This window comes from Felis catus, chromosome B1 (genome assembly GCF_018350175.1).
Source record: "Felis catus isolate Fca126 chromosome B1, F.catus_Fca126_mat1.0, whole genome shotgun sequence".
Lineage (NCBI taxonomy): Eukaryota > Metazoa > Chordata > Mammalia > Carnivora > Felidae > Felis > Felis catus.
Genome location: NC_058371.1, coordinates 172,908,851 through 172,921,908, shown reverse-complemented (window position 1 = coordinate 172,921,908; position 13,058 = coordinate 172,908,851). Strand labels below are relative to the sequence as shown.

The following is a 13,058-nucleotide window of genomic DNA, read 5'->3' as shown; positions in this document are numbered from 1 at the left end:
ATGCAGTTGTATGTTGAGCAGACTGAATATCTTGTCTTGTGGGGAAGGGGTTGGCTTGATGTCGATTAGTGCCGAAGTGAACCAGTACAGAACACAGGAGGGAAGGGATAATAGGAGCATAACAGTAGAAGAGAAGAGTAAGGCCAGACAAGATTAAGATGGACATTTCCTTTACATCAGGCTAAAGATTGGCTTATTTCCTAATGAGGAATTGGAGTGAATACAGACTAACAGTCTTCATGTGTGAAACGTGCTTAGAAAACAATGGGCAGGGGGGCTGGGGGGGCGGCTCGAGACCTGAATATAGGCATTTCACTCGAGGAGACATGCAGGTGCTACGTAAAGATGGAGAAGATTCAACTTGAATAATCACATCAATTTCGAATATAAATAGTTTGCCGTTTTGAAACAAACTAGCAGTTTTTATTTTTTTAAGTGGTAATACACATTGCAGGTGGGCATGTTGGGAAATGGGTTCTATTTTATCTGTGGGAATAGTAGAGCAGTTTTCCTGGATGATACATCAAATGGTTTGGAAAATATACGTGCTTCTCATCCAAGAATTCCCCTACGTAAAATTTACCCCATTTAAGAATGTGCAGGACATGAGTATGAAGACACTGCCATCCATAATGGCGAAAATTTAGAAGCAACCTAACTGCCCAACAGAAAGGGATAATATAAATAACCTGATCTGTTCGCACAGTGGCACACGGAATTTGATGGTACGGAACCACACTTACAGAAAAACATTTGCCCAGTCAGTTGTCAAGTGAAATTATGAGCATGCATATTACAATCCTTTTAAAAAGAGAGTTTGGAAGGATAAAAACAAAGATATCGATGATTGGTTCTAGGTTTTCTTTTGGTTGTCTTGGTTTTTTCTTGAGTTTTCTGTAATGAACATAAGGAAAAATGTTTCACATTCATATGTGATGTGAACTTCTGTTGAGTTGTACAGCAGTCTTAAGCAAGCTTTGTTGCTCAGAAGGGGCTGTACGTATTGTTCCAGAAATGTCAGGGTTTATGTATTTGAGTTAGAAATGCCAGTTGGCTCTCATCTACTTATGACCATGGAATCTGGTTTTAATTATGTAAAATGGCATCTTTCATAGGTAAGGAAAATAAATTCCAGCCATTCCGGGGCTAGGGGAGAGGAAGGAGCAGAGAAGGGGCTTGAGGAATATTATGTTTTATTTTTACTGGTTTATATTAAGGTAACCTTGGGATTTATTTGGACACCTTGTTTTGTTTTCTAGGCCAAACACCAGAGCACCCTAGAAAGCTTAACTAAAAGAATGCTCATGTTTGACCCAGTCCCTGTCAAGCAAGAGGCCATGGACCCTGTCTCCGTGGTAAGTTTTCCAAAATTGAACACCTCTTCTTATCTATTCCAAGTGGCAAGAACATTATTGTGTGTTGTGTTATTCCTTAAAGTTACTCATCACTTGACAGGCATTTGGTGAACAAACTTTTCTCAAAGCCTCAGGGAGTAAGTGGAGCAAATACCCCCCAGCAACCGTGCGCCCTTGTATAAATGAGATCCACATCTCAAGACCTGTGCCCAATGCTCCTCAGGGTGTGATCGCACCGAACTTGGGTCATAGGCGAATCTGGTCATGACAGAAGTAGACTTACAGAAACTCCTCAGTTACCAGCTTTTTAGTTTGGGCTCTCGGGATTATTGGTTTCAGCCAAAAAAAGTTCAGCCAGACTGATTTTTAAAAATTAATGTGGATCTGGGGACATTAAAAAAGAAGAAAAATCCTGTACTCAATGTTTATCATGGTTAGGAAGCAATTTTCGAATGTACTTTTATAAGAAATCTGCATCAAGAACATGATTATTTTGAGGTGTTTTTTTTTATTGAAGATCACCCCAATTATATAGAAAGAATATTTTCTTTAAAATGTTTGTGAATGTCCTTTTTTTAATACAGGAAGAAAAAAAATATTCCAGTTTGTCTCATTTGGTGTTCAGCATGTCCTTCACAGAGCTGATTTAAAAAGATGAAACCTAAAAAAAAAAAGTCCTCATTCCTGCATGTAAATGCATTCAGAATAAAAAGATTTACTTAAAAACCTATGACAGCAGCTATGCTGAGCTGTGACTGTATGAGATGGCTGAGGAGAAGCTAGCGAAGGAGAGAACTTGGCGGGGAGAACGGGATTCCTTTCCACTTGGGAGAGTCTGGCTGGGAGGGAATCTTGTTCCGTGTGTCTTTCAACACCTTTGTGCTAAGCTAGCCCTCTGTGGGCCCGGCCCATCTAGATGCTTCTCCCCGCAGGTGGCTAGGAGTTTGGCCAGGTGTTTCCATAGGTAGAGCCCTGGTGCTGTGAACATGGGGCACGGACAAGGACAGAAAGGGGTCCAAGGACTTCGAGTCAGGGGGTGGCGTCCACCTACGGTGATCTGGTTGAGTGAATATGAAGTAACAAGACAGTGCTCCCACTGTGCCTTGCTCTTTTCTTCCATGGCTTGGAAAATAGTCACAAGGGGAAAAACTTGGCCTGCGTTGTGTATCTGAAGGTTGGTAATGACACGCTTGCAAAATTAGATCATCCTTATGCATCGGCTGCCGAGGCTCCTGCCAAAAATGTTTATACAAGACACAGGGGTCACTTGGAGGCCCTTGGAACTGAGTTGCCATGGATATTACTAAGCCAGTGAAGTGTTTACCACTGTGTACAATGAAAAGTTAGGTCCAAGTGGCTTTAAGGAAATAACATTTACATTCCAGCATGATAACTGGATAACCAAGTGTCTGAATGTGATAATAACCGAGCAGTGAGAACTTCATTAATCAAAAAAGTAAATTGACTTCTGATGTTATTTCGTGCTGTCCCCGTATTCATCAACCCCTTACACCAAACTATTGCATGATCACATTGGAGGAAAATTGAGGTGTAAAATTTCCCTATTAATTATATCCTTGAAATATGAATAGGTTTTTAGTACTGGAGAAGATGATTAATTTTATAAATGATGCAGAACCATCTTTGATGCATTTAATATTCAGTATACTTCCCATGCTTTTAATCAAGCATGAAAATATGGCTCAAGAGCCAATTTAAAGCTCAAATGAAGATCCACATTGCTAAGTTGGTGTGAGATAATTAAGTGTAAGGAAATGCACTTGGCTGAAAAAAAAGGAAATAAAATGAATTTGAAGTAACAGTTACACTTCTAATGCTGTAACTTACATAAATATATGAAGTTAAAATATGTAGAAGGAAATTTGCAATTAATGGTCTCTAGTTTTCAACTTTCAGCTAGCACTTAGAGAATTTAATTAGATCATTTCACCAAAAGTTAGTGTCAGTCCTTACAATGAAATTTCTTTTTCCTGCTTCAGCAAAACCTCAGTTAGTGGAAACATTTGGGGAGTGGGATGTTGTTATTATCTTAGTTAACAAAGTTAAGTAAAAAGCTTTTGTTTCCACTCTGGAATCTTCAAATTTTATCTCTCCTGCCTCTGTAGGTGGAGTGTGCTAAACCTAATTTATTATTCCTTTATTCCTTTTTTTTTTTTTTTTTTTAATTCCACCTTTGACCTGAAGGCTGATTACCTATTTGGCATTTTGCTACAGTTTAGAGAAAGTAAGGAAGTGTCATTTCTCTCTTAGTGAAATAGAAGCCTTCAATGCCGTCCTCTGCTAATAAACCTTGTGCTTGGAGGCAAACACTAAGTTTTTGGATTGCCCTATTAAAATTTGCAAGAATGGGGAACAGAGTAGAAACCCACCCTGTGCTGTATTCTGCTACTTACTATCGATGCAATGTTGGCAAACCACCAGCAGCTCCTGGAGCCTCTTTTCTTTTTAATTTGTAAAATTGGAGATGATCACATATAGAATACGAGGTAGCATGTGAATATAGAATGCACATGTAAAAGAAATTGCTTTCTTGAAAGCATTTGAGTACACTTTCAAAGAAGGTTGAAAATTAATTTAATTCAGGAAGTGAGAAAGAAGACAAAGTTTTAAAAAGTATTTTCATATTTTATCCCTATAGGAAGATTAGTTTTGAAGAAAGGAAGTGTTTTGGGTTTGTTTGTTTGTTTTTTGTTTTTTTCTTGTAATGAAAATTGTCCCTCTAACAGACTCCTTCCAGGTTGAGAAGTACTTAAAATCAGTAGTGCCTCTGTTCTGTTCCAACAGAAACACATGACTTTTCTGAGCCTGGTAGAAAGAGAGCTTTCTACTTTTGTTTGCATAGAAGGGTATGACATTTGCTGTTTCCAGAGTGTCTGTTTATACACGCACCACGCCTTCTTGCACTGGGAACCCCACCCTTGGTATGAAGATTCCTTTGACTTGCCATTGCCCTGTCACGGATATTCACTCTTTTTTTTCATATGAATGAGCAGTGAAATAGAGACTCCATCCATGTTTCGTGCAGTCACCCCATCCACTTAAACTGTCTTGGGATGGAAAACTCACCAAAACCATTCCCCATAAAATAAGAAATGACTGAAATTCTCACTTAAGTACAGTGATAGCTTTGAAAAATCATCCAAACCCTGTGCCTTTATCCCCGTCACAATTAAAATCATTATTTTGGAGAATCAAAAGAACTGATACTTTCCTTAGTCTTGACAGTAGTAAAAACTTGCTCAGAGGGTGCATTAATTCACTTCATTCATTCATCAAGTGTTTGGTGAGCACCTGTGCCAGACCCTCATCTCTCATTCCAATGAGAGGAAGCGATCCTCAAATGAATTACATGTGGTGTGCGGCTTGAACACGTGAATGTCAGTTACAACTCAGACAGTACAACCACGGCCACCCCTAGTGAGGGCCAGAAGGTCCTAGAGACCCTTGCCAGAGTCTGGTCTGCAGGCTGCTCTGCTCCAGCATATCAGGCATCCTTGGGTGAGCAGTCTGCACTCGGGCATTGGGTGTCCATCAGTGGCCAGAGGAGCCTTTTCTACTTCATCAGCACTTGCCTCCTATTTGGATTTGGTGCTAGTGCGGCACTTACTTGCACTGCTTTGTTAGAAGACTGCAAAGGTCTGGAACAGAGCAGAAGCAGCTATTACCAGGGTGTACTCAGTTAAGGCACACACCCACAGCAAGCCCTGGATGGGTCCTTAGGCTGTGGAGAACCAGATTGCTGCAGGCTGATTGTAGTAGCTTGTGTGCTCCACCCAAATAACTGAAGCACACACGTCCTATAGAAGGTTCTGATGAACATTGCTAAGGAATTTTCTAGTGAGATGGTTTGAGAAACCACATTTCTTAACCCTTTTACAAGGCAGTCAGACTGGAGATAGTTAATTGTGTACTCTGTTGTGTATCCAAATGTGTACCCTCCTCCTTTTGGCCCCATAGCCTTGCAAACACCGCCCATCACATCGGAATGGGGGACGGAGTGGGGGGGCATTCACTGGAGAGCATACTCAGCAGAAATGTGCATCATGTTGCTAAAACTGGGCTTTATGTATGGCTTTCTCTTTTTTTTTTTTTTATGGCTTGAGAAACCTGAGAATATTATTAAATTTGCAAATCTCCCAGGTTCTAAATTCCTACTTTCCTTAAACTCACCTCACAGTTAGAAAAAAACCCAGCAATGACAGCAATACAAGTGTGTCCTCATTTTGCTTTCTATTTAACTGCCAATAACTTGGCATTAAAATCTAGGTCATAGGGAGGTCTTTGAAGAATAGGGCTGAAAATATGGGAGCAGCTACATTTTGGTGAGTAGAAACAATCGGGAAAATGCTTTCCGCTTCCTAAATTTTTGTCCCTAGCACCAGAACTTTTGCCCTTTTGAGATTTATAGAAGGCATGTTAACCTTGAGAGCCAGAAGAAATCGTTTCCCCCCTGTATTTAATTATGTCTTCAAACCCTTATTGTACATGCTAGAATTTGTTTTCTTTTCTTTTCTTTTTTTTTTTTTTCCTGTTAGTGAATCTGTGCCTCTTAACGTTCTTTATTTTAATATTTAAATGTAAATGTATTTAATATTATTATGGCTGCATGTTTGGGTCTCTCACCTTTGGTGGACTTATGTGTGCCTGGTTCTAAAGAACCCTTTTGATCGTTTCCCCTTTTGATTCTTGATACCTAACTCAAAGCTGTCTTTAAAGACAACCACTTACATGTTTTGCATTTCCTGATTGTATATCCTTCCACATCCTTATTTTTAAGCAGTATTATCAGTGAAAATTCTTTCCTCTTTTAAATTGTATTTGAATGATTTACCAAATTTTCATACTAGAAATTGGTGGTTTTATTCTGTATCTCTTTATCATTTACAGCCGTGCTGTTCAAAAGGGGTCTATGCACCTAGGGCCACTCCCCAGAAATTCAGAATCTGCATTTTAACAAGATCGTCTGGTGACTTCGTGCACAGTAAAGTTTGAGAAGCCCTGATTGGGAAGTTCAAATCCATTATAGTGCAACTCCTTGTCTAGAAAGAGAAGGGACTTCGAGCACCACAGTGTGTGTTAAGCTCCTTATCTCATTGAATCCAATTTTAATTTTAACCTCACGACCTCCTAGGATATGGGTGTTCAATGTCACCTTGACAAGTTTTGCCATATCCTCGTGGCACCTGCACTTTTAATATTTAGTAATTTTTCTTGCCCTCTTTTTTGTAGAATTGCTTTTTTTAACGTAATAAATTTTTTCTGAAAAGGAAGTTTATATCACTACTGTAAAAAAAGTTTTTTTTTCTTGCGCATTTAAATAAACACGTAACCATTTTAAAGCACTGTGTATTTTTTGTGTATTCTCGAAGTATCTTCGGTACCCCCAGAGAGACGTGCACCATACTGCAAGAATCACTGCTCTACGAGATTACAGAGATTGCGTTGGCAGGGATAAAGAAGGGACAGAAGAACAAAACACATAATCTTAACTATGAGAAACTGACTTCAAAAGCAGATAAAGATAAATACTGCCAGGTCCCATGCTGCCCAGGAGAAGGGAGTTTTAGAAGCGGCTCTGGGGATTCTGATGCATAGCCAGGTGGAGATTTCACTTGTGGAGTCCCAGAAAGGAAAGGATGTGATCTCGATAGTAATCCCAGTTAAAAAAAAAAAAAACAAAAACAAAAAACACCACTGCTGACCCACAATTATTTATTACTCACAATAGTGGCCACTGGGGGACTGGGGTAACCCAGAAATTTATCATGCATTTAAGCTCCATTGGTGGGTTTTCTTGGTTGCGTCATGAGCTGGTACTGCCTCAGAATCTGGAATGCATAGGCTTTTAGAGCTGGAAGAGAGGCATAGCATGTTGCTGATCACTTTCACTATACAATATTCAAATACAAGTAGTTTTCTGCAGATGGACTTGACATGTTATCACTAAAAATTTCAGCTTCCCTAAAATACCTACGAGTAAAGGAAATAGCTTATATTGAGTTTAATTTTTTAAAAAGCATCCAACAACAAAGACTTTTTTCAAGTTTAGTTAAGGAATAGAAGTAATTCTTGTAGGGGTGCCTGGGTGGCTCAGTCGCTTAAGTGTCCGACTCTTGATCTCAGCTCAGGCAGTGATCTCATGGTTCATGAGATTGAGCCCTGTGTCAGGCTCTGCACTGATGGTGTGGAGCCTGCTTGGGATTCTCTCTCTCTGTGTCCCTCCCCAGCTGGTGCTCTCTCTCTCTCTCAAAATATCAATAGATAAACTTTAAAAAACATTTTTTTTAAAAGTAACTCTAGTGAATTCCCTGGCCAAGGACCACACCCATAGTATGCAATGATTAAGATTGATTTGTATTTAAAGTTGGTAATATTCCATTATTCTGAATCCATAAGAGAGAAAGGTATTTAAAGATAAATTAGGTCAATTGTAAGACAGACCTTAGTTTTTTGGAGGAAACAGACCATTGATCATCCTCTTTTGATGAGGTGGTAGCAAGGTATAGAGGTGCAGACACTGGGCCTTGGTTTGTGTGCAAGTCAAAGTCACTTCAAGCATCACGGGACCTTGTTTGTGTCATATTAGCTGTTTCTTATAGTTCTGTGTCACGCACAAATTTGGAAATCAGGTCACCTTCAGCTTCATTCAAACTGTTGGAATAAGACCATTGAATGCGTTGGGGCCATGGATACGATTACGCTGTGGTGGGTGACCTTCAAAATATAGGTGGGGAGGATGACTGACCATCCTGATTGCCTGAGACTGCAGTGTCTCCTGGGATGTAGGGCTATTACTGCTAAAACCAGACCACAGACCATCCCGGGAAAACCAGGACTGTGGTCACCCTAGTCATGGTTGGTCACCAGCTAAAGCCCCCTGCCCCCAAAGGTACTACTGTGCAGCTGTTTCTCCATATTATACACAAGTGTGTCGTGAGACTGTAAATGCCCTGCTGAGGTGAAGGATGGAAAGCATTTCCTGCCGACCCAGAAGCCCCATCAGCAAAGCAACGAGGTTCATTGGCTTGGCTGGTTGTTGGTGAATCCCAACACGGAACTTCTCCCGATAAAGGCCCACGAGTCTTCTGTTTATAACCTGTTTCAGAATTTTGCCGGGTGTCAACCTCAACCTTAACATTTGACATGGGAAACATCTTAGAATTAAATGTGAGGTTTTTCATGGTTATCCCATTAACCTTAAAGTTTACTAGACCAGCCCCCTCCTAGCGTTTTCAAGGATTGGTATCTAAATGTAAACCGCTTGTGGAGGTCCATGTAACTGAGAGCACCTTCTTGCACATTTTCGTCTTAGTTCATGTTTCAGGCGAATGCACCTGTGTCACTGCTCGTACGTTTCTGTTTCTCCTTCCCAATAGTCATACCCATCTAATTACATGGAATCAATGAAGCCCAACAAGTACGGAGTCATCTACTCCACGCCGTTACCTGATAAGTTCTTCCAGACCCCAGAGGCCCTGTCTCATGGGATGCAGATGGAGCCAGTGGACCTGACCGTGAACAAGCGGAGTTCGCCGCCCTCTGCGGGGAATTCTCCTTCCTCACTGAAGTTCCAGCCCTCGCACCGGAGAGCCTCGCCTGGCCTGAGCATGCCTTCTTCCAGCCCACCGATGAAGAAGTACTCGCCGCCTCCCCCCGGCGTGCAGCCCTTCGGCGTGCCGCTGTCCATGCCCCCGGTGATGGCCGCCGCCCTGTCCCGGCACGGCATCCGCAGCCCCGGGATCCTGCCCGTCATCCAGCCCGTCGTGGTGCAGCCGGTCCCCTTCATGTACACCAGCCACCTCCAGCAGCCGCTCATGGTCTCCTTGTCGGAGGAGATGGAAAACTCAAATAGCAGCATGCAAGGTAACCGCCACTGGGGACAGCTCCGCGGCTCCCGCCTAGCATTGGGGTCTGCGCCCACCGGTTCTGTGGGGGTCACAGAGGAGGCAGCGACAGCGCCCCTGTACTCTTCAAGGAGCCATTCCCCTTAGAGCCTGCCCGCCTGAGGCGTTTCCTTTTGTTGGGGGAGGGGGGGGGCAAGTGTTGATACTGGAAGAGCTCCCAAGAATCAGGCTGTTTAATGAATGCCATGAAATGGTTACTTTTACTGCGTAATTGTCAACTTTGAGATACTAAAGATCCCGACTTTATGTTTTGCTTCATTGAATGCCAACCAAAAAAGACATTAATTTAATAAATGCCTTTGATCATGGTGATAACTAAAGGTTACTAAAAGCCGCCTCGTTTACTGGCTGTTTGGAGGCAGAAGACTATGGGGTTAAGAGGTGATAACGCAAATTCCTAAGGAAGAACCATTTGGGGGCTGATGTGCTCAAAGTCCAGCTTCCTATGCATGCCACTTGCTGCCAGAGTGGTTGTCAGGGGAAACACACCCCGCAGATTTGTTTCTGCCATAATTTTGCTAAAGGCAAACAGATACTCCACACATCAGCGTTGTAGGTAGAAGCTGTGCACTAAACTTTTAAAAGCTGAAATTGGTAAATTGTACATGGAGTGACTTTTCTATTTTTATTTTTTAGTACCTGTAATTGAATCCTATGAGAAGCCTATATTACAGAAAAAAATTAAAATAGAACCTGGGATTGAACCACAGAGGACAGATTATTATCCTGAAGAAATGTCACCCCCTTTAATGAACTCAGTGTCCCCCCCGCAAGCACTGTTGCAAGAGTAAGTATGTTCAGGTCTACCCGACATTGGCGTAGCAGCGTGCATCTTGGGACCTGGAATGGAAGTGCAGGCTTCCAACTCAGGGTGTGGTGTGGATTGCCAGGGACACCTCGCAGTAGGGGGCCGCCACTGGGAAAACGGGAAAATCTCCGAAGACAGTGTGTCCCACTATATGGACTGTCTTATAACATTTACGTCAAGTTTGCAGTGAATCGGTCACTCGTGATTTTGCCACTTTGTCATGTAAATCATTTTTATCCTTTTTTTTTTAAATCCTTCCAGACTGTACATAGGTTTCCCATAATCTTAATCCCCATGTGGATTGAATTTGGTATTCCAGATAGTCTACTTAAGGTTGGATCATGAAAACTTTATAGGACATACATCGTCCTTCCAATTGTCACTTCTAATACTGTTTCTACGAAGGGGCATCACAAGCCCAAAGGAGTCACTCCAAAAAAGGCCTGGGAATAGTGGTGGCAACAGAAAGTTGCCCATGTAGCTCAGAGAAGTTAAGCATTGGAGTAACCCACCCACTATCTCTGGTGTTTGAAAATCACATCTGCCCTTGGAATGTTCAGTCTGCTTCAGAACTGCCGTCCAGTAGGAAGGTTTCTGTATCAGTCTACATCCAAGCACTGAACTGTAGTTTGTGTTAGGTCTAACTCGCTATAATGTGGTGGCGTCATACACAAGTTAAATGGCATCATTGATGGGATTTGCAACAATAGATATCCTTGCCTTCTACCAGTGATTACACTGGAGGCTGTGTTTGTAGTAGCTAAGAAGGTGACCTTTGGATTGGACATCTTGGATCCCAGCTCTGCTCTCCACCATATGTATGACCTTGGGCTTGTCACTTAATCTTGCCTTGTTTCCTCTTTATTTGCATTATTGATTATAATTATTTTTCTTGTAATTGTCTTGTGTTATGGCTCTTTCAAGGTTGGATTTAATGACCAGCTTCCTAGTACAAAGGCAACAGTTATTGTTTCCTCTGGGACCCTTCCATCTTCTTTCTCCCATATCACTTTTTTCCAACTTGAAACAATGTTCTGCCCACCTTTCTACGTCATCCTTTCCCCTCTCCCTTACACAGTTAATTCTGCAACAGAATGTGAATTCTCTGGCTTTCAAACAGCTATTTTCTGGAACTTAAAACATATTCTAGTTCTATCCACAGTCAACCCAAGTAGGTGCCTTCGTAGTAGGTCACGTTAATTGCCCATTGTACCAAATCGTAGTTATTTGGGGGGAGGAGGTAGTTGGCCTTTACTCCCTGATAGGGGAAGAAGAGAATGGAATCCTATGACCAGCCACATCAGCAGGGAGAGAGTGTGTCTGATGGACTTGTACATTATTACCTTTCACAATTGCATAATGCCCCCGCCCCCCATGAAACTTTCCCAGATGTTTTCAAAGGAGTTATTTCATTCCCCCATAACAAGCATGTGGGAGTCAGAGCAAATGGAGAACTGATGAGCCAAGACATGAGATAACTCGCCTTATAATCATACTGTGAACAGCAGGGGGGCCTGGGTTTGACCTCCTGTCACCAGATGACTGCTCTTCCTGCCACGTTGTCCATATCTAACCAGTGCATCCCACCCCTGCTCTCAGGTGAAAGGGAACACAGAAGGACTAGCCATAATAGACACATCTTCTAGACTGAGTTACCTCCTTTTTTTTTTTTTTTCTTTTTTATGATGCCAGGTGTCTCTGGCAAGTTAACTGGCAACATGACTTGCACGTGTCATTGTTCCTGCACAAGTGATGAAAAAGATGCTGTAAAACTAAATAAAGCCACGTGCCCAAGAGAGAGGAATCCATTGACTGAAGAAGGGTTATCCCAAAGTCGAGGTCATTATGAATTACATTGTAAAACATTACAGAAGAAAAATACTTGAAGGCTGTATTCTGCTACTGAAAGAAAATATTTTTTCTCATTTTAAGTTAAGATTCTTTTGCCGATCTCAAGCTCAGTGGCCTTTAATGATTAATGAGTAATATGCTTATGTTAATGCTGACCCAAGAATGCATTTTGCTCCTCAAGAAATTCAACAGATTAGCCACAACTGGGACGTGTAGTCTTTAAGCAGTTCTCTCACAGATGTGATTAAGTAATGTCTTGGAGTGTGCCCAGTAGCAGCCCACATAGGAAACCAGCTAGCCAGGAAAGAATCGATTGAAACCAAGTGCCTAGTCCCATTGCAGTGAGGCAGGCCCGATAATATTTGCCTTCTGAAACCCTTCCTTGCCAAAGGTGGAATACAAAGTGCAGTTTGGAAACCCATTTGCTTGGACATAGAGTTACAGCTTTAGAATTATTTTTAAAGGCACTCAAATGGCTATCAGCTTCCTTTTTTTTTTTTTTTTTTTATCTTTACATATGTGAAGTGTATTTAGAGTGAAGAGCTTGAGGGTCAGATTTCCCCCATGTAATTGTGTGTGACTTCTAGCAAACTTAAGAGGGGGTTGGCTTAACTCAAAACAATGACCAGGTATCTGATACGTAATGGCTGTTCTTATTTCTTGGTTGTAAGGATCCCAAACAGCGTCTTTAAAAGTGGGGAGTACAGAAAGAGTGAGTTCTATAGACCCTGCCCTCCAACCCCTGCCTGCACCAGTATCTGGCTCTTTAGAAATGGGGCGTGAATGATGCCACCTTTCAAGGTAGATGTCAGCTTGAGCAGAGATTTCCCTTTGTGGTGTGGGGACATCCCAAAAGAACTCTTCGCGAGATTCAACAGCCGTAGGGGCAAAGTTTGCAATTGGGTTTCTGAACCTCAAAATAGTAACAGTAATTAACCATAATATTTAGTAGATTTACATCTGGAACAGATGTTATCCTGCAGTGTGTTGTATACATTACCCGCAACTTCCTAGATCACATTATTATCATCGTCCCCATTCTACAGGGAGGCACAGGGAGAATACCTTGCCCGGGGTCACAGGGACTCGCAGTGACAGAGCTGGGATTTGATGTTGGAG

At 41.8% G+C, this 13,058-nt stretch overlaps 1 protein-coding gene across 2 annotated transcripts in view; it reads left to right on the top strand.

Annotated features, from left to right (window-relative positions):
* Nucleotides 1-13,058, top strand: part of KLF3 (Kruppel like factor 3) — a 34,770-nt gene that overhangs the window by 13,506 nt on the left and 8,206 nt on the right. For both annotated transcript variants that reach the window (XM_023253201.2, XM_006931169.5), the window contains exons 2-4: nucleotides 1,260-1,355; nucleotides 8,753-9,239; nucleotides 9,917-10,067. In XM_023253201.2, the coding sequence (XP_023108969.1) occupies nucleotides 1,299-1,355; nucleotides 8,753-9,239; nucleotides 9,917-10,067 (695 nt within the window). In that variant the 5' untranslated portion in view covers nucleotides 1,260-1,298. The remainder of the gene's footprint in view (nucleotides 1-1,259; nucleotides 1,356-8,752; nucleotides 9,240-9,916; nucleotides 10,068-13,058) is intronic.